This window comes from Heptranchias perlo, chromosome 8 (genome assembly GCF_035084215.1).
Source record: "Heptranchias perlo isolate sHepPer1 chromosome 8, sHepPer1.hap1, whole genome shotgun sequence".
Classification (NCBI taxonomy): domain Eukaryota; kingdom Metazoa; phylum Chordata; class Chondrichthyes; order Hexanchiformes; family Hexanchidae; genus Heptranchias; species Heptranchias perlo.
The window spans coordinates 75,236,916-75,262,465 of NC_090332.1; the positions used below are offsets into that span (position 1 = coordinate 75,236,916).

The window sequence follows — 25,550 nt, forward strand, 5'->3', positions numbered from 1 at the left end:
TTGTCCAGGTCTTACTGCATGCGGGCACGAACCGCTTCGTTATCTGAGGGGTTGCGAATGGAACTGAACACTGTGCAGTCATCAGCGAGCATCCCCATTTCTGACCTTATGATGGAGGAAAGGCCATTGATGAAGCAGCTGAAGATGGTTGGGCCTAGGACACTGCCCTGAGGAACTCCTGCAGCAATGTCCTGGGGCAGAGATGATTGGCCTCCAACAGCCACTACCATCTTCCTTTGTGCTAGGTATGACTCCAGCCAACAACAACAACTTACCGTTATATAGCACCTTTAACGTAGCAAAACATCCCAAGTCCTTTCACAGGACCGTTATCAGACAAAATTTGACACCGAGCCACTTGAGATATTAGGACAGGTGACCAAAAGCTTGGTCAAAGAGGTAGGTTTTAAAGGAGGAGACAAAGGCAGAGGTTGAGGGAGGGAATTCCAGAGCTTAGGGCATAGATGGCTGAAGGCATAGTTGCCAATGGTGGGATGATGGAAAGTGGGGTTGTGTGAGAGGCCAGAATTGGAGGAGGGTAGAGTTTTTGGAGGGCTGGAGGAAGTTACAGAGATAGAGAGGGGCGAGGCCCTGATGAGAAGCTGTTAGGGGATGTGCTGAAGGAGGCCAGGTGTGTCACTAGAGGAAGAGTGGCTCCAGACAGGTAAGATTCGCCAAGTTGTGGGAGCAGAGTGCCACCTTAGTAATGGAAGGAAATATGAACAGAGGTGAAGAAATAAATCCAGAATGGGACAAAATATGTGAAAGGGACAAGTTTAGCAAAAACAGTCACTGTAGTGAATAGCACAAATCATTTTTACCACTATTTAAAGGTTAACAGCAGGCTTCAAAAGAAGAATACTCTTTGTAATTGAGGCTGGGGGTTGCCAACTAATTTTAACTATTATCCAGTGTTGTACATGGAGAAGAAAAATCAGACTGTTGGGATTCTTGTGTCCAGATTGTGAACAAAGCAAGTTTGAGCAGGCCTGTAGAGTACAGACTGGTGGAAATAATAACCAGGACTGGAATTAAGCTCTTAGGGCTCTCTGAATCCTGCTGGAAGGAGCACAGTGGCTTCAATAGAATTCTTTGATATTGTGACTTTGCCACCAATAATCTACCAAATAAAAATATATAATTGAAAGAAAACCGTTTAATTTGAATACTACCTTTCATGTTCATTCTCCTCATGGAATTAGGAATTCCATTATCCACAGGAGAAGGGGGAAAGCTACTGCCTTTTAGCTTGGGTACTTTTCCTCATTCAATGTCAAACACTATTCCCATATGTGAGCCCTCACCCCACTATGCATTCGTGTGGGCCTTTACATGGCCAAAGTCTTACTAAGGTTAGTGAGCCCAGGGCTTGAACATCGTTGCTGTCATCCCTTGCTTTTATCCTTCATCTCCTTACTCATTCACTCCCTCAGTCACAGACAGTTCAACACTCTGTAAAGTCTTGCTGTGTAATGCTCTCTTTCTGCCATGACTCTACAATATATTCTTCTGTGCTTCTCTAGGAGGAGCTGGCTGAGCCCAATGAGTAGCCTTAACTGAGCACCTCACGGCAACATGCTTTACCCACTCCTACAATGGCAATCACCAGCACAGATATATCCATTCAGGGAGGGAGGAGAGGGGGATTAAGCACGGGGACCCCTTCCCCCTCCACACTTGTCACTGCATTTAGTTTATGTGAATATATCACATGATTCACTTGACTTAAGAGGGCACTAGAATAAGCATTCTATCAGACAATGGATTAGGCTTTAAACTACTTAAGATTTATGAACAGATCAGTAAGCAGTAGCTGGGACAGCCAATAGATTTACAGTGAAGTACAGAACAAAACTATTCTTGAAATGTAGAAAATAACAGACTTATCACTCGACTACAAGAAATAAATCTTGAGACCTGTGCACTGACCATCACTTTACATGGGCTGTAGTGCCTAGCTTTCCACAGAATATTCTCCATCAAAACTTGTATCTTTCATAAATACATTAGGCTGCCAAACAGCCACACAGTTTCAAACACTCAGGATTTTGCTGGACATCTCTTGCACCCTTTGAACTTCAGACCTAGAATGCACGACACAAACTAATTGATACAAAACTATTTGATACCCAGTTGTAAAATCTCTATGAACTCTTCACGGAGCAAAGCAAGCAGGCAGACGAAGTTGCAGTTAAAATATTAACATATTCCATTCCTGAGCTGCACCCTGCCTTGCATGTCACGCAGCACCACAGGGGCTTCCCCACCGACAGTCGTGCAAGGTCGAGCCCGACTGTGTCTTTGTGCAACGCCTCAGCACGTCTTGTGAAATGTAGGGGCCCTGGAAGGCAAATGTCGCTCCGGCTATTAATACACTGATTTTAGGATCTCACCATGTGGGGATGCTGAGAGGAGCCCATATCCAACCATTCGTGGCACAGCACCCCTGGGGGATACCCATCTCCTACCATTAAGATCCTCCGGGATCTCTGTGCTCCTCCAATTCTGGCCTCTTGTGTATCCCCGATTTTCATTGCCCCACCATTGGCAGCCGTGCCTTCAGCTGCCTAGGCCCTAAGCTCTGGGATTCCCTCCCTAAATCTCTCCACCTCTGCTCCTTTAAGACGCTTCTTAAAACCTACCTCCTTGACCAAGCTTTTGGTCACCTGTCTTAATATTTCCTTGTGTGGCTCGGTGTCAAATTTTGTCTGTTAACGCACCTGTGAAGCGTCTTGGTACATTTTACTACTGATATAAATGCAAGTTGTTGGTGTTCAATGGCAGCGTACTTGCAGCACCAGTGCTCTGCTCAAGTGTTAAATCTAAATCTAACAAATGTAGGTTACTCACTGTAGCTAGAGTCTTCCTCATTCTTTCAAAGGTTGCAATTAAAACAGTATATCATAACACCTCATTGACTTTCTGTGGATTTCCGACATCCAAGTGGGACACTGTCCTTTTTGGGAACGAGAGTTCAAATGATACTGGCAATAACAGCTGATAAATGATGCTGGAACTTATTTCAATGTGGGAAGCAATGGAAAGAAATCTTGTTACCTACAAAAGAACTGAAGGCCTACTTTAGGTCAACACTATGATACAGTAGAGTGAGCAAAGATTCAGTGACCACAGAGGGTATGCATTTTCTTATAGGGACAGTGACCCACTTAACTTCCTCTCCCCCCGTAGGATGACCGAAACTCCTAGGTTGAGTAAATGAGTGGAAATTTGTATCTCTTGAAACCTGTCACTTGGTATTCCATGAGTAAACTGACACTAGTTTGGTTTTCTACACACTGTAGTCTGATGCAAAATGTGCAAACCATCTGCAGACATTGAAATATAATCTATTTAATATGCGCATTGTTGTGAGCCTTGCTCTATTCCTGTGTATTCTTATTCCATCTTGCACATTATTACAATAGTTGAACTTCTAAGCTCTGAAGAAGCAAGATACTCGCTGACAAGTACTCCAGTCACTTCAATCAACTTAAGTTTTTCATTCCCCGGAAAATGGAATTGATAGAAAGCTTGGGCCACTCATTGTAATGTAGAATGCATTTACTTGCAGTCGCCTTCTGCTAATACAGAACCAGAGCCCATCTCCCATAAAGCAAAAAGAAAGATTTGCATTTATATAGCATCTTTCATGACCTCAGGACGTCCCAAAGTGCTTTACAGCCAATTAAGTACCTTTGACGTGCAGTCACTGTTGTAATGTAGGTAACATGACAGCCAATTTGCGCACAACAAGCTCCCACAAACAGCAATAAAATAAATGACTAGATCATCTGTTTAAGGTGTTGGATGAGAGATAAATGTTGGCCAGGATACCGGGAGAACTCCACTGCTCCCTTTGGGTAGTGCTGTGGGATCGTTTACACCCGAGAGGGCAGACGGGGCCTCGGTTTAACATCTCATCCGAAAGACGGCACGTTCGACATTGGAGCACTGCCTCAGGACTACACAGAATTGCCTGGATTATATGCTCAAGCCTCTGGAGTGGGACTTGAACCCATAACTTTCTGACTCAGGCAAGAATGTTACCACTGAGTCACAGCTAACACCGCCCATTAACTCCTTCTTTCCTTTTGGCAACAACAGTATCTCAATGCTGCTTCCCTGCAAGGAGTTGTTGAACCACTTCCCATTTTATTATTTATCATCATAAAAGATAGATGGGATGTTGGGTGATGTAACTCATGGTTACTATTATTTCCTGGAACTCGTTTTTAACGGTTTTCGGGGATCGGAGAGGAATTTCCCAGAATTCTCTTTCTCTGAATTAGCCTATCTTATTTTGCCTGTCCCGGGACATTACATGGCTGCTGGGGGTGAGGAGCATTAGGGGTCATGTCGCCTAGTTGCAATATGACTGAATGGGACATCCTTGATGGACCAGCAGGTCTTTTTCTGTTCATCTTTTTCCTATGTTCTTGTTTCCTTGCTTTGTCTTTAGCTCAAGTAGATCTTAAAGTTTCATTGCTAATCATTTCCACTTGTGGGGGACTCCAAAACTAGGGGCCATAAATATAAGATGGTCACTATTAAATCCAATAAGGAATTCAGGAGAAACTTCTTTACGCAGAGTGATTAGAATGTGGAACCTGCTTACCACGTGGAGTAGCTGAGGCGATTAGCATAGAAGCAGTTAAGGGGAAGCTAGATAAGTACATGAGGGAGAAAGCAATGGAAGAATGTGTTCTTTTCCATCGCCTTCACCTCCTTGCCCACCCCCCTCCAGAGGACCCTTTCTCCCGTCTTCAGAATTCTCGTTCCACCTGGACCCCTCCCTCTGACCCCTTACCCTCTCACTCTTTTCGTTGGGAACTGCCGGCATGACATCAGCTGTCTCAATTTCTCCAATCCTCTCGCTCGCTCTAACCTACCTCCCTCTGAACATGCAGAACTCCTTTCTCTCAAATCCAACCCTAACATTGTCATAAACCTGCTGACGAGGGCAGCGCTGTTGTTGTTTGGCGAACGGACCTCTACGTTGCGGAGGCTGAATGCCAACTCTCCGACACCTCCTCCTCCCTCCCCCTGGACCATGCCCCCACCGCCGAACATCAAGCTATAGTTTCCCAAACCGTCGATAACCGCATCTCCTCTAGAGATCTTCCCCCCGCCATGACCTCCAATCTCATAGTCCCCCAACCCCGCACAGCCTGCTTCTACCTCCTTCCCAAGATCCACAAACAAAACTAGCTCGGTAGACCCATTGTTTCAGCCTGTTCTTGCCCCACGGAACTTATTTCTTCCTATCTCGACACTTTTTTCTCACCTTGTCCAGTTTCTTCCGATCTACATCCGCAACTCTCCAACGCCTTCCAGTTTCCCAATCCTAACTCTCTCCTTTTCACCATGGTCGCCCTGTCCCTCGACACCTCCACCCCCATCAGGACGGCCTGCGGGCCCTCTGCTTCTTCCTTGAACGGAGGCCCAACCAGTCCCCATCCACCGCCACCCCTCCTCCACCTGGCTGAACTTGTTCTTACGTTGAACAACTTCTCCTTTGACTCTACTCACTTCCTCCAAATGAAAGGTGTAGCTATGGAAACCCGCATGGGGCCTAGCTACGTCTGCCTTTTTGTGGGATGCGTGGAACATTCTTTGTTCCAGTCCTACTCAGGCCCCTCCCTCACCTCTCTTCCCGGTACATTGATGTCTGTATTGATGCTGTTTTCTGCTCGCGCCCTGAACTGGAAAGTTTCATCAAATTTGCTTCTAATTTCTACCCTTCCCTCGGTCCATTTCCGACTCTTCCCTTCCCTTCCTCGACTTCTCTATCTCCATTTCTGGAGATAAGCTGTCAACCAATATACACTAACTCTCATAGCTACCTTGACTACACTTCCTCTCATCCCGCTTCCTTTAAGGATTCTATTCCATTCTCCCAGTTTCTCCGTCGCATCTGTTCTGACGGTGCCACCTTCCACACCAGTGCTTCTGGTACGTTTTCCTTTTTCCTCAGCCGAAGATTTCCCTCCACTGTAGTTCACAGGGCCCTCCACCGTGTCCGTCCCATTTCCTGCATTTCTGTCCTCACTCCTTTCCCTCCCTTCCGGAACTACGATAGGGTCCCCCTTGTCCTCATCTTCCATCCCACCAGCCTCCACGTTCAACGTATCATCCTCCACCATTTCCACCACCTCCAGCGCGATGCCACCACCGAACACATTTTCCCCTCCCCTTTCAGCATTCCGTGGGACCGTTCCCTCTGCGACACCCTGGTCCACTCTTAAATCACCCCCATCACCCGCTCCCCTTCCCACAACATCTTCCCATGCGAGCACGGGAGATGCAACATCTGCCCTTTCACCTCCTCCTGTCCCACCGTCCAGGGCCCCAAACACTCCTTCCAGGTGAAACAGCGGTTTACTTGTACTTCTTTCAATTTAGTATACTGTATTCGCTGCTCATGGTCTCCTCTACATTGGGGAGACCAATGCAGATTGGGCGATCATTTTGCTGAACACCTCTGTTCAGTCCGCAAGTATGACCCTGACTTGCTGGTCGCTTGCCATTTTAATTCCCCATCCCACTCCCACTTAGACCTCTATCCTTGACCTCCTACACCGTTCCACTGAAGCTCGAGGAACAGCACCTCATCTTTCGATTAGGCACTTTACAACCACCCGGACTTAACATTGATTTCAATAACTTCAGATCATAACCATTGCTCCCATTTTTTCAGACAGCAGGTGTTGGTAATGGTTCTGCTGTTGTCATTTACAGCTCCTCTAGACACATCTTTTGTCCCATCACCACCCTCCTTGCCTTGCAACATCATCCCTTTTGTCATTTAATCGCTCCTGCCCTCCACCCTATCAGACCTTCCCTTTTGTTCTTTCCTCCCCTCCCCCTCCCCTTCCTCTTCCCCTCCCCCCCCCCTCACCTTTGCCTGGCTCTGTACTTGCTTAAAAACTGTTAAATCTTTAACTTCTTCCAGTTCTGACAAAAGGTCATCGATCTGAAACATTAACTCTTTCTTTTTCCACAGATGCTGCCTGACTTGCTGAGTATTTCCAGCATCCGCAGTATTTTGCTTTTGAGAAGGATATGCTGATAGAGTGGGATGAAGTAAGGTGGGAGGAGGCTCGTATGGAGCATAAACAACGGCATAGACTTGTTGGACCGAATGGCCTGTTTCTGTGCTGTAAAATTCTATGTCATGCTATGTAATACGTTTCCACCAGGATCATTTTCTTGTGTTGTCTTGAAAAAACGTTGCATCAAATTAAAGCTTGCTTTCAGCCCCTGCTAGATTTCAGTCCGCACATCGATTGTAGGCTTTTCCAGCAGCCCATATAATCGTTGAATTTTGCAGCACAAAAAGAGGCCATTCAGCCCACCATGCCTGTGCTGGCTATCCACTTGGGTCCACATTTTTTCAAGATAACACAAGAAAATGATCCTGGTGGACTCGTATTACATAGCATTATATAGAATTTTACAGCACAGAAACAGGCCATTCGGTCCAACAAGTCTATGCCGTTGTTTATGCTCCATACGAGCCTCCTCCCACCTTACTTCATCCCACTATCACCAGACCCTTTAAAAAATTTTATTTTTAAAAAATATTTCTCTACTTCCCTTTTAAAAGCTTTTATGGATTCTGCTTCCACCACTATTTCTGGTAGGGTATTCCTTGTCCTAACAACTTTCTACATTTAAAAAATAATAATTTCTCCTAAATTCTCCTTTTTTCTTTTGATGATCTTAAATCTATTCACTCTAGCTACTGACTCACCAACCAGTGGAAATAATTTGTTCCAATTTACCTTATCAAAATCCTTAATAATTTTAAACACTTTTATCAGATTTTCCCTTAACCTTCTTTGTCCTAATGAAAAGAGACCTAATTTCTCTAGTTTCTCCTCATAACTAAAGACTCATTCGTAGTATCATCCTAGTGAATCTGTTCTGCATCCTCTCAATGATCTTGACATCCTTCCTAAAGTAAGGGGGCATAATAAAATTAGAGCTAAGCCATTTTTCTCACAAAGGTTAGTAGAAACCGGGAACTCTCTCCCCAAAAGGCTGTGGATACTAGGGGTCAATTAAGATGGATAGATTTTTATTAGGTAAGGGTATCAAGGGCTATGGAGTAAAGATGGATAAGTGGAGTTGAGATACACATCAGCCCTGGTCTAATTTAATGACTAAACAGGCTTGCGGGGCTGAATGGACTACTACAGTTTCTGTGTTCCTATGTTCCAATGTAAGAAGCCCAAAACTGGATATACTATTCTAACTGCGACCTATCCAACAATTCATAAAGATATAGCATTATCTCTTTTATACTCTATGCCCCATTTCCAAAAATCCTATGATCCCTGTATGCTTTTTTTTTAAACAGTTTTATCAACTTGTCATCCCATTTTTAAAGATTTGTGTAGCTAAACCCCTAAGCCTCTCTGCTCCTCGAGTCCTTTTAAAGTTTAACCATTTAGTGTATATGACCTCTTCTTTTCCTTCTTAAAGTGTATCATCTTGCATTTCTCTGCATTAAATTTCATCTGACATCAAGCTGCCCAATCTACTATTCTGTTTATGTCCTCCTGAAGTCACTTACAATCCTCTTCACAGTTAACCACACTCCCTATTTTTCTGTCATATTTTGACCCAAGTCCAGCATTTTTATATATTGAGAAGAGCAGTGGTTCCATCACTGATCTCTGGGTGATACCACTGTTTACATTCCTCCAGTCCAAAAACATCCATTAACCCTACTCTCTGTCTTCTGTCCTTTAACCAACTTCATATCCATTCTGCCACTCCCCTTCTCCCCCCCCCCCCCCTTTAATATTACGTGCCTTAATTCTATCACTTAGCCTCCGATGTGGAACTTTATCAAATACCTTTTAAAAATCCATATGCACAATATCCACTTCATTTCCTTCATCAATATACTCCATTATTTCCAACATACCACAAAATGAGTTATGTACTTAATTTATAAAGAAACAAGCACTTTAGGTCACAGAAGAAATTATCTAGCAGAGAAACATTGCAGTAAGTTCTTTTGCGTAGTACTGTCGCCCCAAGTTGGTCGGGTGTTGGTTCAAGTCCTGCTCCAGAGACTTGAGCATAAAATCTAGGCTGACACTCCCAGTGCGGTTCTGAGGGAGTGCTGCATTGTCGGAGATGCAGTCTTTCGGATGAGACGTTAAACCAAGGTCCTGTGTGCCCTCTCAGGTGGTACTATTCAGAGAAGAGCAGGGGAGTTCTTCCCAGTATCCTGGCCAATATTTATCCCTCAACCAACATCACTAAAGCAGATGATCTGGTCATTATCTCATTGCTGTTTGTGGGATCTTGCTGTGTGCAAATTGTCTGCTGCATTTCCTACATTATAACAACGACTACACTTCAAAAGTACTTCATTGGCTGTAAAGCACCTTGGGACATCTTGAGATGAAAGGCAAAAAATGCAAGTCTTTTTCTTTCAGTGTGTTGAGGGAAATACTTTGAATGGAATATTCCTCCCCATTTAATGGTTGTGTAATTTACTTGTAACTCAAGTAGGTTCTCAGTTGCGCACAGGAAGATTTTGCCCTTTGTTGCGGGTGTGGAGAGTCATTGAGACAGAAGATGATACAATGCAAGGCCTTAAATAAAAACAGAAAATGCTGGAAACTTTCAGCAGGTCAGGCAGCATCTGTAGGGAGAGAAACAAAGTTAATGTTTCAGGTCGATGACCTTTCATCAGACCTAGAAGATGTTAGAGACGAGTTCTACGCCTTTGTAACAGTAAATCAAGCACTATACACTGGTGAATGATGTCAATTATATCACAAAAGTCCTTTGTGCATTAAAAAAAAATAGGTCCTCAAACACTTCATCCTGGTGACTCTTAATAAGGGCACATTTGCATATTCTAGTTCCAATTTCCACTTTAATTCTTTTCAAGACAGGAAGACTGTTCCAAGTTATAAATACACAGATGTTCATCTATATTCTATATTACAAGTCTCGAATATTATGAAACTGATTTGGAAAATGCATAAAAACTAAAATATTGAAATCTTTCAGAGTCAACATAAATGTTCCTTTATCTTATTCTTTTCTCTTGTTCTGCAGGACATCAATGACTGCATTTTAGAAAGTTACGCAGAATGCAACAATCCACGGGTGTTCTACATTATCCCATATTTTTGTGGGCAGCATCCCAAGTGCAGGTGAGACAAATTCAGTTTTTTTTTTCCTCTTTCTAATTTATTCTCACACATCCTTTCCTCAGCTTTAAACAAACAGCCTTGACTTTTGTAAGGAAGTAACATCCTAATGGATACTGGAACTTAAGACAATGGCTATCTCAGGTAACACTTGAACGTGGATAAAGAATTAGCTGAAAGAGAGGAAGCAGTTGGCACTAGTTGAGGCACTGATGTTGGGTTGGAAAGATGTAGTAAGTGTAGTGTCCCGTGGATCGGTGCTGGTGAGATATACTGAGTGGAGTGTCCCACGGATTGGTACTGGTGAGATGTACTGAGTGGAGTGTCCCGTGGATCGATGCTGGTGAGATATACTGAGTGGAGTGTCCCGTGGATCGATGCTGGTGAGATGTACTGAGTGAAGTGTCCGGTGGATCGGTGCTGGTGAGATGTACGGAGTGGAGTGTCCCAGGGATTGGTGCTGAGGAGATGTACGGAGTGGAGTGTCCCAGGGATTGGTGTTGAGGAGATGTACGGAGTGGAGTGTCCCGTGGATCGGTGCTGGGGAGATGTACTGACTGGAGCGTCTCGGGGATCAGTGCTGAGGAGATATACTGAGTGGAGTGTCCCGTGGATCAATGCTGGTGAGATGTACTGAGTGGAGTGTCCCGTGGATCAATGCTGGTGAGATGTACTGAGTGAAGTGTCCCATGGATCCGTGCTGGTGAGATGTACTGAGTGGAGTGTCCCGTGGATCGGTGCTGGTGAGATGTAGAGTGGCGTGTCCCACGGATTGGTACTGGTGAGATGTACTGAGTGGAGTGTCCCGTGGATCGATGCTGGTGAGATATACTGAGTGGAGTGTCCCACGGATTGGTACTGGTGAGATGTACTGAGTGGAGTGTCCCGTGGATCGATGCTGGTGAGATATACTGAGTGGAGTGTCCCGTGGATCGATGCTGGTGAGATGTACTGAGTGAAGTGTCCGGTGGATCGGTGCTGGTGAGATGTACGGAGTGGAGTGTCCCAGGGATTGGTGCTGAGGAGATGTACGGAGTGGAGTGTCCCAGGGATTGGTGTTGAGGAGATGTACGGAGTGGAGTGTCCCGTGGATCGGTGCTGGGGAGATGTACTGACTGGAGCGTCTCGGGGATCAGTGCTGAGGAGATATACTGAGTGGAGTGTCCCGTGGATCAATGCTGGTGAGATGTACTGAGTGGAGTGTCCCGTGGATCAATGCTGGTGAGATGTACTGAGTGAAGTGTCCCATGGATCCGTGCTGGTGAGATGTACTGAGTGGAGTGTCCCGTGGATCGGTGCTGGTGAGATGTAGAGTGGCGTGTCCCACGGATTGGTACTGGTGAGATGTACTGAGTGGAGTGTCCCGTGGATCGATGCTGGTGAGATATACTGAGTGGAGTGTCCCACGGATTGGTACTGGTGAGATGTACTGAGTGGAGTGTCCCGTGGATCGATGCTGGTGAGATATACTGAGTGGAGTGTCCCACGGATTGGTACTGGTGAGATGTACTGAGTGGAGTGTCCCGTGGATCGATGCTGGTGAGATATACTGAGTGGAGTGTCCCGTGGATCAATGCTGGTGAGATGTACTGAGTGAAGTGTCCCGTGGATCAATGCTGGTGAGATGTACTGAGTGAAGTGTCCCATGGATCCGTGCTGGTGAGATGTACTGAGTGGAGTGTCCCGTGGATCGATGCTGGTGAGATGTACGGAGTTGAGTGTCCCACGGATTGGTACTGGTGAGATGTACTGAGTGAAGTGTCCCGTGGATCGATGCTGGTGAGATATACTGAGTGGAGTGTCCCGTGGATCGATGCTGGTGAGATGTACTGAGTGAAGTGTCCAGTGGATCGGTGCTGGTGAGATATACGGAGTGAAGTGTCCGGTGGATCGGTGCTGGTGAGATGTACGGAGTGGAGTGTCCCAGGGATTGGTGCTGAGGAGATGTACGGAGTGAAGTGTCCTGTGGATCGATGCTGGTGAGATATACTGAGTGGAGTGTCCCGTGGATCAATGCTGGTGAGATGTACTGAGTGAAGTGTCCCGTGGATCAATGCTGGTGAGATGTACTGAGTGAAGTGTCCCATGGATCCGTGCTGGTGAGATGTACTGAGTGGAGTGTCCCGTGGATCGATGCTGGTGAGATGTACGGAGTGGAGTGTCCCACGGATTGGTACTGGTGAGATGTACTGAGTGAAGTGTCCCGTGGATCGATGCTGGTGAGATGTACTGAGTGAAGTGTCCAGTGGATCGGTGCTGGTGAGATGTACGGAGTGGAGTGTCCCAGGGATTGGTGTTGAGATGTACGGAGTGGAGTGTCCCAGGGATTGGTGTTGAGATGTACTGAGTGTCCCAGGAATTGGTGTTGAGGAGATGTACGGAGTGGAGTGTCCCAGGGATTGGTGTTGAGATGTACTGAGTAGAGTGTCCCAGGGATTGGTGTTGAGATGTACGGAGTGGAGTGTCCCAGGGATTGGTGTTGAGGAGATGTACGGAGTGGAGTGTCCCAGGGATTGGTGTTGAGATGTACTGAGTAGAGTGTCCCAGGGATTGGTGCTGGGCCCCTTCAATTTCTGATCTACCGATGATCTGGAAACAGAAACACACTGTAAGCTGGTTAGATTCACAGACGATACTAAATGGGGGACGGAGGAGGAAATAGAATATCACAGAGTCTCTGAGGAATTACAGAAGGACCTAGACAAGTGGGCTGAACTATAGCAGATGAAGCTCAATGCAGACAAATGTATGGTCTAAGGCATTGTAAAAAAAGAAATAGGAGAATGGTGTCATGTTAGCTGGAGGAGAGGGTGGGAATAATCTGGGTCTGATGGTAGACTCAACACAAACCATGCCCAGTCATTACAGAGGAGCAATCAACAAAACAAACAGAATGCTGAGCTATTTTACCAATTCAATAGAGTTATAAGTCTGTGGCTGCCACGCTGCAGCTGTGTAGTGCTCTGGTCAGGCAGCACCTTGGATGCTGTGTTCACTTCTGGTCACAGAGACACTAAAAGGACCTCCAAGCTTTGGAAGGGGTGCTGTCCCTTGTGTCAGAGGGACTGAGTTATGAGGAAAGGTTCGAAGAGAGCCGACTCTTCAGTCTTGAAAGGAGGCATATGAGTGTGGAATAGAAAAGGTCAGCCCTGAGCTTGATTTCAAATTTGACCATGACTGCAGGACAAGTGGATGCGGCTATAAACTGGATAAAGGCAAGTTCAGGACTGATGTTGGGAAGCACTTCGGCACACAGTGATCAATACCTGGAATGGACTCTGGGTAGGGAAATGGAGGCAAAAACTCGGATCATTCAAAAGGCAGATGAATGTTGTGATGGGGGGGGTGGGGGGGAGTGCTGTAGATTACTATAGAAGGTGGACCTAGATGGTTAGAATGGCCTCCATTATCTGTACTGATCTTGTGACCTAAAACTTCTATTCTGTAGTAGAAAATGTCAACCTGTGGATTCCCTAGAAAACTGAGAGAAAAATTTCTACCTGCAAGAAAAGTTTCATCATGATGGGGACATTGGACTGTACAGCCTGTCTACATTTTATTTTCTTAGCTATTTAATGCTAAATACTTTTGATTTCACAACAAATGTTCTGTGTGTTAATTACAATGACTTAATGTTCAAACTAACATAAAGTAACTGGATAGTAATCAGAACCTACACTGTTTGTTATGTCACCATTTGTGCTTTGGTTCAACATTCTGACTTAATTTTAAAGGGACCCAGGGGAGTGGGCTCTGCAGAGAGCCAAAGACAACATGAATGAGAATTACCTGCTTGTGGGAATTCTCGAAGAGTTGGAAGATGTACTGCTTTTATTGGAACGACTTTTACCTCATTACTTCAAAGATGCTAGTGCCGTGTATCATAGTGCAGGTAATTTTGTCGCTGTTTCTATCTAGCACATTTCATTAAACTGTTGGAGCATTACAATAGCACTCCCGCACAAACGTTTATCTAAAAGTTTTTGTAACTAATGCAAAACTAGTGCCATGTCGGTTCTATAAATTCTAAACGTTACAAGCACAGCAGACTGGCGTTTTACCTGAGCTTCACTCATCCTTTGCCTTAATTGGATTTTTCACCTATCACTCAGAAAATCGGAAAGAAATTGTGGGTGTGTGCATCGAGATTACTCTTGGGAAGAAAGAATACCAAAGGCCTAACCTGTTTAAACGTAACAACTGAGTAAGGGAACCCGAGAGTAGTGGTTTTCAACAGTGAGAAATGGTGGGATAACTTAAATCCATTGACATAAAGAAACATTACAGCAAAGTAGTTTGTTCGATGAGCTGGCAAAAGATTCTGTAAGCTGACCTTGAGGGTTTCTAGTTCAAAGGATCAGGTATTGGCCAAGGAAAGTGTGGCTTAATTCGGAGGAGAAAAACCTACTAATTAGGGCTAGGGAGAATGGAGGCATATCAAAACAATGGAAAAAGTGCAGCATAGATTTATTAGGATATTATTGGATTTGAGGGAGGAGATCTGTTACAGCTTTGAAATGAGTCATTCATCCCATCAATTCTATGCTAGTGCTTTTCTCCACACTAATCCCACTCTTCTTGCTCCCCATGCCCTTTTAACATCCCACCTAGTCTAATCCCTTCTGCTCGTTCCCTATAACCCTTTAATATTCCACCCAATCTAAATCCACTCTCCTGCTCACTCCCCATACCCTTTTAATATCCCACCTAGTTTAATCCCACTCTTCTGCTCACTCCCCATACCCTTTAATAACCCACCAAGTCTAATCTCACTTTCTTGCTCGCTCTCCATACCCTTTAATATTTCCACCTAGTCTAATTCCACTCTACTCAACATTATGGAGAGTTTTGATTAGATAAATAGGGAAAAACTATTAACACTTGTTGGTGAGTTGGTAACTAGAGGCCATAAATTTACGATCATCAAATAAACAAAGGGGGAGGATGGGAAAATTTTCTTTGCTCAGAGGGTTTTTAGGACATAGAAACAGTGGTGAGAGCAGAATCCATAATAGCTTTTAAAAAGGAAAATATTTGAAAAAGAAAAATTTAAAAGGCTACGGGGAAAGGGCAGGGGCTGAAACTAACTGAATAGCTCTTTCAGAGAGGCACAGGCATGGTGGGCTTCTATAAAGGATTACAGTTTTTGACAGACTTCAGAAGATACTGACTGGGGTAAAATGAGATTGGAGATCTTAAACGAAGCAATAGTGATAGCCCTAGATGGGTGAAGTACCATATACTTTTGAGAAGTAGGGTACCTGAAGATGTCTGCCACAAGTCCCCTGGAGTTTGAGGGAGATCCTTTTTCAGGACTTCTCAGTGGATGTTATCAGGGTAAGCAAAATAAGATCTGATTTTTAAAAAAAGGAAGCTTTTGCAACAGCAAGTTCATCTATGTGACATTTCCAGCCAAGCCAAGCTGAAGGTGTTTGTGGAGCATAGTAACAGTTTTAGGCAGGAGAAGATCATCAGTCTATCTAGCCTTCAGGATAAGCCTTTGATGAGGAGAGAGGGGTTGAGAGCTGTTTAGAGAGCGAATTCCTAAAGGACATGGCAAACAGGGTAGTGGAATTCCTTGTGAAGGTCTGAATTTGGCAATCCTTGAGAATTCCATTACAATCTATTCCTCTTTTTCAGTATTGCGTAATTTGAATTGTCTGATAATTCAAAACTTTTTTAGCGCAAGAGTTGTCTGGAATAGGCTACAATAGTTATGAAGATTCCTTGGTCTGGGGTTCCAGTTCTTGGAGGGATATGTAATGGGTTCTTCTCTGTTTGATGCCCCTGTACCCAGATTCATAATAAGATCTCATCTTTTGCTATCATCTTTCCCCCTATGACCCTGTTGCTTAATAAGGTTGTAAAAGGAGCCAGGGTTCAAACAAATGCATCTTCTTTTATACCTTGTGTGTTTGGTGTGAATAATTGCACATTAGCGGTACAATGGAAATCTGTGTCAATATCTATACTATAAGTCTTGCATATAGCACCCGCTTTCTGTAAGTGAGGTATATCCCAGGCAGAGGGCTTCCAGTATGCCAGTTTTATCCTGAATCAATGTACCACAGTTCATTTGAAGCTGTTCTAGTGCCATTGCAGGTGTCCATGTATAAAAGTTACAGTACAGACACCAATCCAGATTTGGAAATATCAAATAGCTAGCGTTTGTACCTGAGAAGAAAGCATAAGTTAAAGAATGCAAGCTGCTGTATTATCTCTTGCTACAACTTACCTGTTACTTTTAATAACCCTGTTCTGTAGTTTATAGCCTATGCCACAGACTGCTAGAGTTTAATTTTCCACCCTCAAGTCTAGGAGACCACAAGAGAGCTTGTGTCATATCCCATAAGTTAAATACAGTAGGGTTTCTGTTTGACCCTTAGGCAACACTACAGTACCAGATATTGTATGTATAAAGTCGTTGTCCTCCTCTTGGGAGCAAAGGCTCACCTACAGAAGTGGTGTTTGGCGCAGAGAATGAGGGAAATATGTGAGTAAAGCCAAAAATGTAAGATGCATTATAAAGAATTTACAGAAGAGGGACTAGACCTCAGGCAACTAGGTTATGAAGAGATTAATTTTTGTTGGAAAAACATACGATGAGACATGATAAAGGCACAGATATGGTTGAAACAACTCACCGTTTAACTTGGAAAGTAAGCACAGGGCTAGAGGACACAAGTTCAAAATTTACAAGCCTCAAAGCGAAGTTAAAGATTAGAAAACCCTTTCCCCCCCCACCCCCCCCCCCCCCCCAAAAAATAAGATAGTGGAACCGACATTTGAGAGAATGTAGTTGGATTGGAATCAGTTGGCAGCTTTAACAGGAGCTGGATCAATGTCATTGAACTTTTCCTGGCTTGTAATTTAAGGGGAGATCTTTCAGTGGCACAGGATCAGACACTGGGAGAGCAGAAAACCTGCCTTGGATCCAGATAGCCAGATCTGCAGCTTTAATGTTGAGCGTGATTTCCCAGCAGACCTTTTAAACCAACCTCAAGTGGTCTAACCAAAAAGCATAACAACTTCATGTAAATATTATAATGAATTTAAACGAAGCCTAGCTCAAGTTTCTGTCCGCTTACTGTGGGATTGGATGGGTGCTCCCTTTTGCTTACCTGGAGTGAGACCAAGGGAAACTCCATGAGCAATGGAGCTTTTAAAGACTCCAGAGCTTTTTAGCATTTTTTTAAAAATGTTCCCATTTTTAGTACTGGCTTGCTAGCAATTCTTTACACTTTATTAAAATAATTTTCCTCTTTTATGGAGATTTTGATCTCTTGCTCCTAACAGTACATCATAGAACCATAGAATGGTTACAGCACAGAAGGAGGCCATTTGGCCCATCGAGCCCGTGCCAGCTCTTTGTAATAGCAATCCAGTTAGTCCCATTCCCCTGCTCTTTCCCCATAGCCCTGCAAATTTTTTTCCCTTCAAATATTTATCCCATTCCTTTTCGAAAGCCACGATTGAATCTGCTTCCATCATCCTTTCAGACAGTGCATTCCAGATCATCATTGCTCGCTGCGTTTAAAAAAAAGCTTTACCTCATGTTGCCTTTGGTTCTTTTGTCAATCACCTTAAATCTGTGTCCTCTGTTTCTTGACTTTTCCGCCAATGGGAACAGTTTCTCTTTATTTACTTTATCTAATCCCTTCACGATTTTGAACACTTCTTTCAAATCTCTTCTTAACCTTCTCTGCTCTAAGGAGAACAACTCCAGCTTCTCCAGTCTATCCATGTAATTGATGTCCCTCATCCCTGGAACCATTCTAGTAAATCTTTTCTGCACCCTCTTTAAGGCCTTCACATCCTTCCTAAAGTGTTGTGCCCAGAATTGGACACAATACTCCAGTTGTGGCCGACCCAGTGTTTTATAAAGGTTCAACATAACTTCCTTGCTTTTGTACTCTATGCCTCTATTAATAAAGCCCAGGATCCCGTATGCTTTTTTAACCGCTTTCTCAACCTGTCCTGCCACCTTCAAAGATTTGTGCACATATACTCCCAGGTCTCTCTGTTCCTGCACCCCTTTTAGAATTGTACCATTTAGTTTATAGTGCCTCTTCTCATTCTTCCTGTCAAAATATATCACTTCGCATTTCTCTGCGTTAAATTTAATCTGCCACGTGTCCGCCCGTTCCACCAGCCTCATCATGGATGACTATTGGTATCCTGGCACTGACGGAAACCTGGCTTATAGCCAGCCATTCCTTCTTCCCGACTGAAGCATCCCTTTCTGGCTACACATTCCATCAATAACCCCGCTCAAACCGCCATGGCAGTGGTGTAGTCCTTGTTGCCAAATCTCACCTCCACCTCTGCCCCTACTCCTGTAGCACCTTCTCTTTTTCAAGCATCTCACTCTCCTCCATCCCTCTCACCTCTCATTCAAAATCCTCGCCATCTACCATCCTCCCTAAGTCCCACATTCACTTCATCACTGAGATCGCGTTCCTTACCCTCTGCACCGAGCAACGCCTTAATATCGGTGACTTCAATCCACCCTTCATATAAATTCCCCCTACTCAGCCACCCTCTTGCCTCTGCCATACCTCATGGCCTCCCTGGACTCAAGGTCTTGACTGTCGATTATGGCCATCTCTGACCACTTCCTCCTCTTGACCTCTCATAATTCCACTACCCTCACCATCCACCTCTGAAAGAAGCTCACTCCTAACCCCCTCACAAACTGTCTCTCTAATATCCTCTGTTCTGGCCTTCCACCCGATACGATACCTTTGCTGCCGTTGAACTCCTAGATTGTTCTCTTGACTCTGCCTTCGATGTCTTTGTTTCCCACAAATTGATCAGTCTCCCACCCCTGTCACTCCCCCCCATATAACCCTTATCTTCTCACTCTCAAGTCAGATGCAAACTCAAGCGTGTCTGGTTCGCAACTAGCTTGATCATCAGTCATTACATTTGGCTCAACTGCTACATTATGGATCAATCTGATCTATTTTTATACTCGTTACGGGGTTTAGTCATGGTATATTCTGTGGAAGTTAGATTTTTTTTCTTAAATTGATCCTTGGAATGTGGGTTTCACATTTATTGCCCTTCCCTAATTTGATACAACTGAGTGGCTTACTAGGCCACTTCAGAGGGCATTTAAGAGTCAACCACGTTGTTGTGGGACTGGAGTCACATATAAGCCAGACCGCGTAAAGACGACAGGTTTCCTTCCCTGAAGGACATTAGTGAACCAATTGGATTATACGACAATCCAACAGCTTCCTGGTCACTTTTACTGATATAACCACTGCACTACCCTAGATATATTGTGGTAGTTCCTCACCTCATTTAGGAACTTGTATGACACTATGCCCGTGGTATTTTAAGACAAATTAGAACCTTTCCAAAAGTTAGCAGCACTTAGTCGCCTTTGCTCGTGTAGATCAAAGGGATTCTCTAATGGTCGCATGGTCCAAGTTTATTCTATCCAGCTTTTGTAACTTGTGAATCGACAGCTGCCCAACAGATGCACAGACCTAGCCGTTTTGTTTAAAAAAAAGAGCACTACGCTTGACTTTATATTTCATTTCCTTTAACATTTTACTCAAAATAACATTCCTGTAAACTTTCAAGAATTAACCATGCAGAGGACAACAGAGTTACATGGAATGTACTGTGCAGAAACAGGCCATTCTGCCCAACTGGTCTATGCTGGTGCTTATGCTCCACACGAGCCTCTTCCTACCCTACTTCATCCACCCCTATCAGCATAAACTTCTGTTCCTTTCTCGCTCATATGTTTATCTAGCTTCCCCTTAAATGCACCTTTGCTTTTCGCCTCAACCAGTCCTTCTGGTAGCGGGGATGTGCCAGTAGTCCTAGAATCAGAGGATGTTCCTGTACACAAACAGACCATTCGGCCCATCAAGTCTGCACCGGTTGTCTCCATGAACAATCTAGTCGAATCCCATTCTCCTGCTCGCTTCCCGTGCCTTTGAATATTCCTCTTTTCCAAGGAATCAACTGTCTAATTCCCTTTTTGAAGGAATTTATGGACTCTACTTCAGCAGTGGTTTGTGGCAGAGGATTCCACATTCTAACCAGCCCTTTAATTCTTTTTGTGATTATCTTATTTCCGGTTTACCAAGGCACAAGGGGAAAACTCCGAGCAGTGGAAGCGGTGCAGAGAAGGGCCACGAGGCTGATCCCTGGTGTCAGAGGACTGAGTTATAAGGAAAGGTTAGAAAAACTTGGACCCTTCAGCCTTTGAAAGTAGGCAAATGAGAGGACACATTATCGAGGTATAGAAGATACTAAGTGGAATGGAAAAGGTTAATCCTGAGCACTATTTCAAGTTAAACCACGAATGCAGGGCAAGAGGACACGGGTACAAACTGATGAAAGGCAAGTTCAGGACTAATGTCAAAAAACACTTAACACATATAGTGGTCAATACCTGAAATGGTCTCTGGAAGCTCAGGAGTCATTCAAACTGCATTTAGATGTTGAGATGAGAGGGACTGTAGGCCATTCTGGAAGGATGAGGTTGATGGGCTAAGTGGCCTCCCTCATCAGTACTGAACCTTTATGAACACAGTTAGAAAGAAAGAACTTGCATTTATGAATCGCTTTCACGTCCTCAGGACATCTCAAAATGCTTCATAGCCATTGAGTTGCTTTTTTAAAAAAAATGCAGTTGATGTCATTATATGGGCAAACACGGTTTGGTGGTTCTTGGTTGAGGGATGAGCATTGGCTAACACTCTGCTCTTCTTTGAATAGGGTTATAGGCACCTCCGACAATGCAACACTCCCTCAGTATTGCATTTAAGTGTCAGTCCAGATCATGTGCTTAAGACCTGCAGTGGGGCTTGAACCCACAACCTTCTGACTCAAAGGCGAGAGTGCTACCAATTGTACTTGGGTTGTTCCCCATGCAATGGTGGGCGCTTCCAAACACAATCTGTACAATAAGATCCATACCTTGTCCTTTGCTATGTCCCAAGGAAATTGTCCTTTGCAAATAGGTGGGTCCTGTTCAGTCGAGTCTCTTTCCTTTCGTTCGTCTGTTGCTTGTGGGATCCTGCAAATTAAATATTGTAATTGAGCGACTGCACCAGGAAAGGACTTTGCAGAATAGTCAAATTGAGATATGAGCCCATAATTTGCTGTCAGCATAATGTTACACCAGTGCTAATGGTGCGATTTTTCCCAGCGGTTTTGAGGGTATCAAAGTCTGCATGATTTCTACATGCTGAAATTGCAGTGATCTGTGCTATGGCACACACTCACTGTATATTGGTTTGTTCTGCATGCAAATTGGAGCATTGTTGCTCATTGAGGAGAACAAAATTGCTGCCTTCACGCAATGTGCTAATTATGCTGTGTGAACTGGGTGTTAGAGCCCAGGCAGGTTCTCACGTATCAGTAACGGAAAGGAACATGCAGCAGCGTCGATCCGTTTGGGCAGTCAAGGGGACTGCTTTCAGTGCTCCCCTGTCACTTGATTTAGTGGAGGATGAGCAGCAGAAGAAAAGAGTTGTCACAGATGTCAGCTGATATCAGAGGCAGACTGTCTACATCGGCCATTAAGTTATTCATTGCATCTGTACAGGCCCAGGCGCAGCTACCTGGCAATGACTAAGCACTATCCCCAGCTTTAGAAGGGAGGCAGTTACAAAGCTACGCTATCTGCTTGAGGAAGACCAGAAATCCACAAACAGGAATGGCACTGCCAGTGGCTTTCAAAATAACCATGCCCATCAATCTTCATGTCTCCAGTTCCTTTCAGATTAGAGCACTACAGCAGAGCATACAAATCACTATAACAGAGCACCATAACAGAGCGCACCGATCGCTGGAGGAGAGCGCCATACAGTTGAGCATACTGATCACTTTGGCAGAGCAGTATAACGGAGTGCACCGATCGCTGGAGGAGAGCCCACCGATCGTGTGTACGGATGGCGGGAACAGAGTGCTCGGATCGCTGGAGCGGGGCGTACGGATCGCTGGAGCAGAACACACGGATGGCGGGAACAGAGCACCATAACAGAGTGCTCGGATCGCTGGAATAGAACATACATCACTAAAATAGAGGGTTAATGGGGGATCTAGTAGAGGTTTTCAAAATTATGAAAGATTTTGAGAAGATAAATGGTGAAAGATTGTTTCCATTGGTTGGTGAATCAGTAACATGGGGGCATAGACTCAGGACTATCACTAGAAATACAAAGGGTGCAATTAGAAGAATTTTTTCACGCAGCAGACTTTGAGTATGGAATGCTTTACTGCGAAGTGGCTACTGAGACAGAAACTATAATATAATTTAAAAGGGAATTGGATGTGTTTGAAAAGGAAGAATATAAAAGGATGTTGGAAAAAAGCAGGGAAATGGGATTAGAGTAAACAACTCCAGTTGAAGAATCAGCACAGGCACAATAATTTCTCGGGATCTATCAAATTATTAGATATCTTCCAAACAGCAATTTACATTTATTTAGTGCCTTTAACATAGTAAAACGTCCCAAGGCTTCAGAGGTGCGTGATCAGACAAAAATTGACACTGACCCAAAGAAGGAGATATTAGGACAGGTGACCAAAAGCTTAGTCAGAGAGGTAGGTTTTAAAGAGGGAATTCTAGATTTTAGGGCCTAGATGGCTGAAGGCACAGCCGTCAATGGTGTCTCGAAGGAAATGGGGTAAAAGGAATGCCAATTCTCTACCGCCTGTCTTGCTCTACCACCGAAGACTAATTTCACCTCCATCAGCTCAAAAGATCGTCACTAATCTTAATGAATCTCTTAATGAGAACTGGGAAAGATAAACTGGACAGCCTGTGACGTTCTGTTAGTCAGTTGTTCATTTGACTGCGCATTAACAGGTATTCTGCTTACTTTCATAGTAAAGAAGAAAAGACTTGCATTTACATAGCGCCTTTCACGACCTCAGGCAATCTCAAAGCGCTTTACAGGCAAAGAAGTACTTCTGAAATGTAGTCGCTGTTGTAATGTAGGAACTGCGGCAGACAATTTGCCCACAGCAAGATCCCACAAACAGCAATGAGATAAATGACCAGATAATCTGTTTTTCAGTGATGTTGGTTGAGGGATAAATATTGTCCAGGACTCCCCTGCTTTTCTTTGAATAATGCCTTGGGATCTTTTAAATCCAGCTGAGGGCAGACAGGGCCTCGGTTTTAACACCTCATCCGAAAGACGGCACCTCCGACAGTGCAGCACTCCCTCAGTACTGCACTGAAGTGTCAACCTAGATTTTGTGCTCAAGTCTCTGGAATGGGACTTGAACCTGTAGTGCTTCAAATGGAGAGCTCATGTTTGATGCCTTCTCAATTTATGCTCAGACACTTGGGATGAAACTCCCCAGTCTTAGCAGGATCGCGTTTAGATACGGAGGGAAATTGTGCCTCATAATGAAGAAGTGACTTTAACTTCCAATAGCATCCACAGAGAAGCCAGTAGAATGGACTTCATTACCCTCCTCAGAAGGAAGCTGGAATAGGATGTACCTGGAAGATTGCCAGAATGAAAATACTTGCCAGAGCAAGAAAAGCAAACTGCATGTACTTAAAGAAAAATTCCATTATCATTCCAACACCTTATTTGCATGTTACCAAGGCAACAGTTGTTACAGGCAACATTGTGTTCGCCTTTACTGTTAATAATGGCACATTGAGGATTTTCTTAGGTTCGCAGCTGCCAACTGCTCAATCAAAACCATGTGGTTAAATTTGATCACACAACAAAGTGGAAATTTATTGCCAAAAAAAACACTTGACTAAATTAAATGAGACTGAATTAAGAGGAGTAGACTGTATAGAGTGAGAGTCCTTTGGGGAATAATCTGCTATCACAGTGCCATGACATCACCACCTCTTACATGGGATGGGGTTCCTCGTGTGATTCCCTCCCATCACCCCCCCAAAAAAATATAGTAATGGTGGCACATAAAAGGCTGCACAGCCAGTTATACCAGCACATTGTTAGCCTTGCTGCAACTCAATTCTCAAATGTGATGCACATCTTTAGTCCTGAAAAGAAATTGGACACTTTATTTACTGCCATTACAATTATTCTTTACTAACTCCACACCTTCCTGGAATGCAATTCCATGGTCCAGTCAAGAACATAAAGTGTGCAGCAAATAGAGACCATTTGGGTCATCCAGCTCCAACCAGAGTCCATGGGAATGTATAGGAGGGCTACTAGATTAATTTCACAACAAAGGTGACACAGATATGAGGAGAGGTTGGCTAACCTGGGACTTTTCTCTCTTGAAAGGGGTGATGTGACAGAAAAGTAAGATTAGTAAGGGTTTGGAGAATGCAAATTCAGACAGGTTGTTCTGCTGTGTATGAAATTCAAGAACAAGTGGTTCTAGGTTTATATTAAAGATGACAAAAGAAAATGGGAAATTCAGGCAATTTTTTTGTTAGTAGAAGAGTGATAAAAGTGGAATTGACTGTCAACAAGGGTGAGAGAACAAGAAATTATAACATGTTTATAAAGGGACTGGACAAATAGGATTCAGGATTATTAGATTCAGAAATGTATCAAAGGAAGGGAGACGAGCAAAGGCAGTAAATGGAATTGAGGTACAGAGTTGAGGGGCTGAATGGCGTACTCCTATTCCTATGTTCCTACGAATTTTGTAGGAAGCTGGATGTGTAGGGTTGATGAACCAATGGTCTACTTATTGTTATTATGTTACTGTCTTTATAACCATCAATTCCCTTCATCGACAGATATCAAACCAGCCCCCCTTTAAAGGTGTCAATTGACCACTAATCAGCCCTCTTCTGAGATAAAAACAGAAAATGCTGGAAACACTCAGCATCTGTGGAAAGAGAAACAGAGTTAACGTGCCAGGTCGATGAACTTTCTACACATCCACTATTCTGTGCAGAGGGAATAAAAAAGGCTTGTGAAATCTGTGCTTGTTTCCTCTATGCCTGTGCTCAGTGTCCAAGTTGAAGTAAATAATTTGGTCATTTGTTGGATCCCAATGTACTTGGCCTTTCCCCAAACCCACATTCACACCAGCCTAGCTTTAAATAGGACCCATTCACGTTGTACACACATTTACTGTTAACTGCTCCTGAATGCATATCCTCTACTTACCCACATTAAAATCCATCTGCCACATCTCAGTCTGCTTACTTAATTAGTTTCATTTTCTCTGAAAAAGAAAGACTTGCATTTATGTAATGCCTTTCACAGACCTCAGGTCTTCCCAAAGCACTTTTGAAGTGTAGTTATTGTTGCAATGTAGGAAAGGCGGCTGCCAATTTACGCACAGCAAGGTCCCACAAACAGCAGTGTGATAATGACCAGATAACTTGTTTTTATCTGGTGGTTGAGGGATAAAAATTGGTCCGGACATGGGGAGAAC

At 44.0% G+C, this 25,550-nt stretch overlaps 1 protein-coding gene across 6 annotated transcripts in view; it reads left to right on the plus strand.

Annotated features, from left to right (window-relative positions):
• The window catches only part of usta (uronyl 2-sulfotransferase a), a 97,935-nt gene that overhangs the window by 39,800 nt on the left and 32,585 nt on the right, over positions 1-25,550 (plus strand). For 4 of the 6 annotated variants that reach the window (XR_010963712.1, XR_010963711.1, XM_067989339.1 and 1 more), the window contains exons 6-8: positions 10,087-10,184; positions 13,916-14,073; positions 20,291-20,381. Coding sequence is in view for 3 of the 6 variants with exons in the window: in XM_067989339.1 (XP_067845440.1) it covers positions 10,087-10,184; positions 13,916-14,073; positions 20,291-20,381 (347 nt within the window). In the remaining 3 variants the exon portion in view is untranslated. Of the gene's footprint in view, positions 1-10,086; positions 10,185-13,915; positions 14,074-20,290; positions 20,382-24,903; positions 25,028-25,550 lie in introns of all 6 variants that reach the window. The other 2 variants (XR_010963713.1, XM_067989340.1) reach the window with 2 other exon arrangements.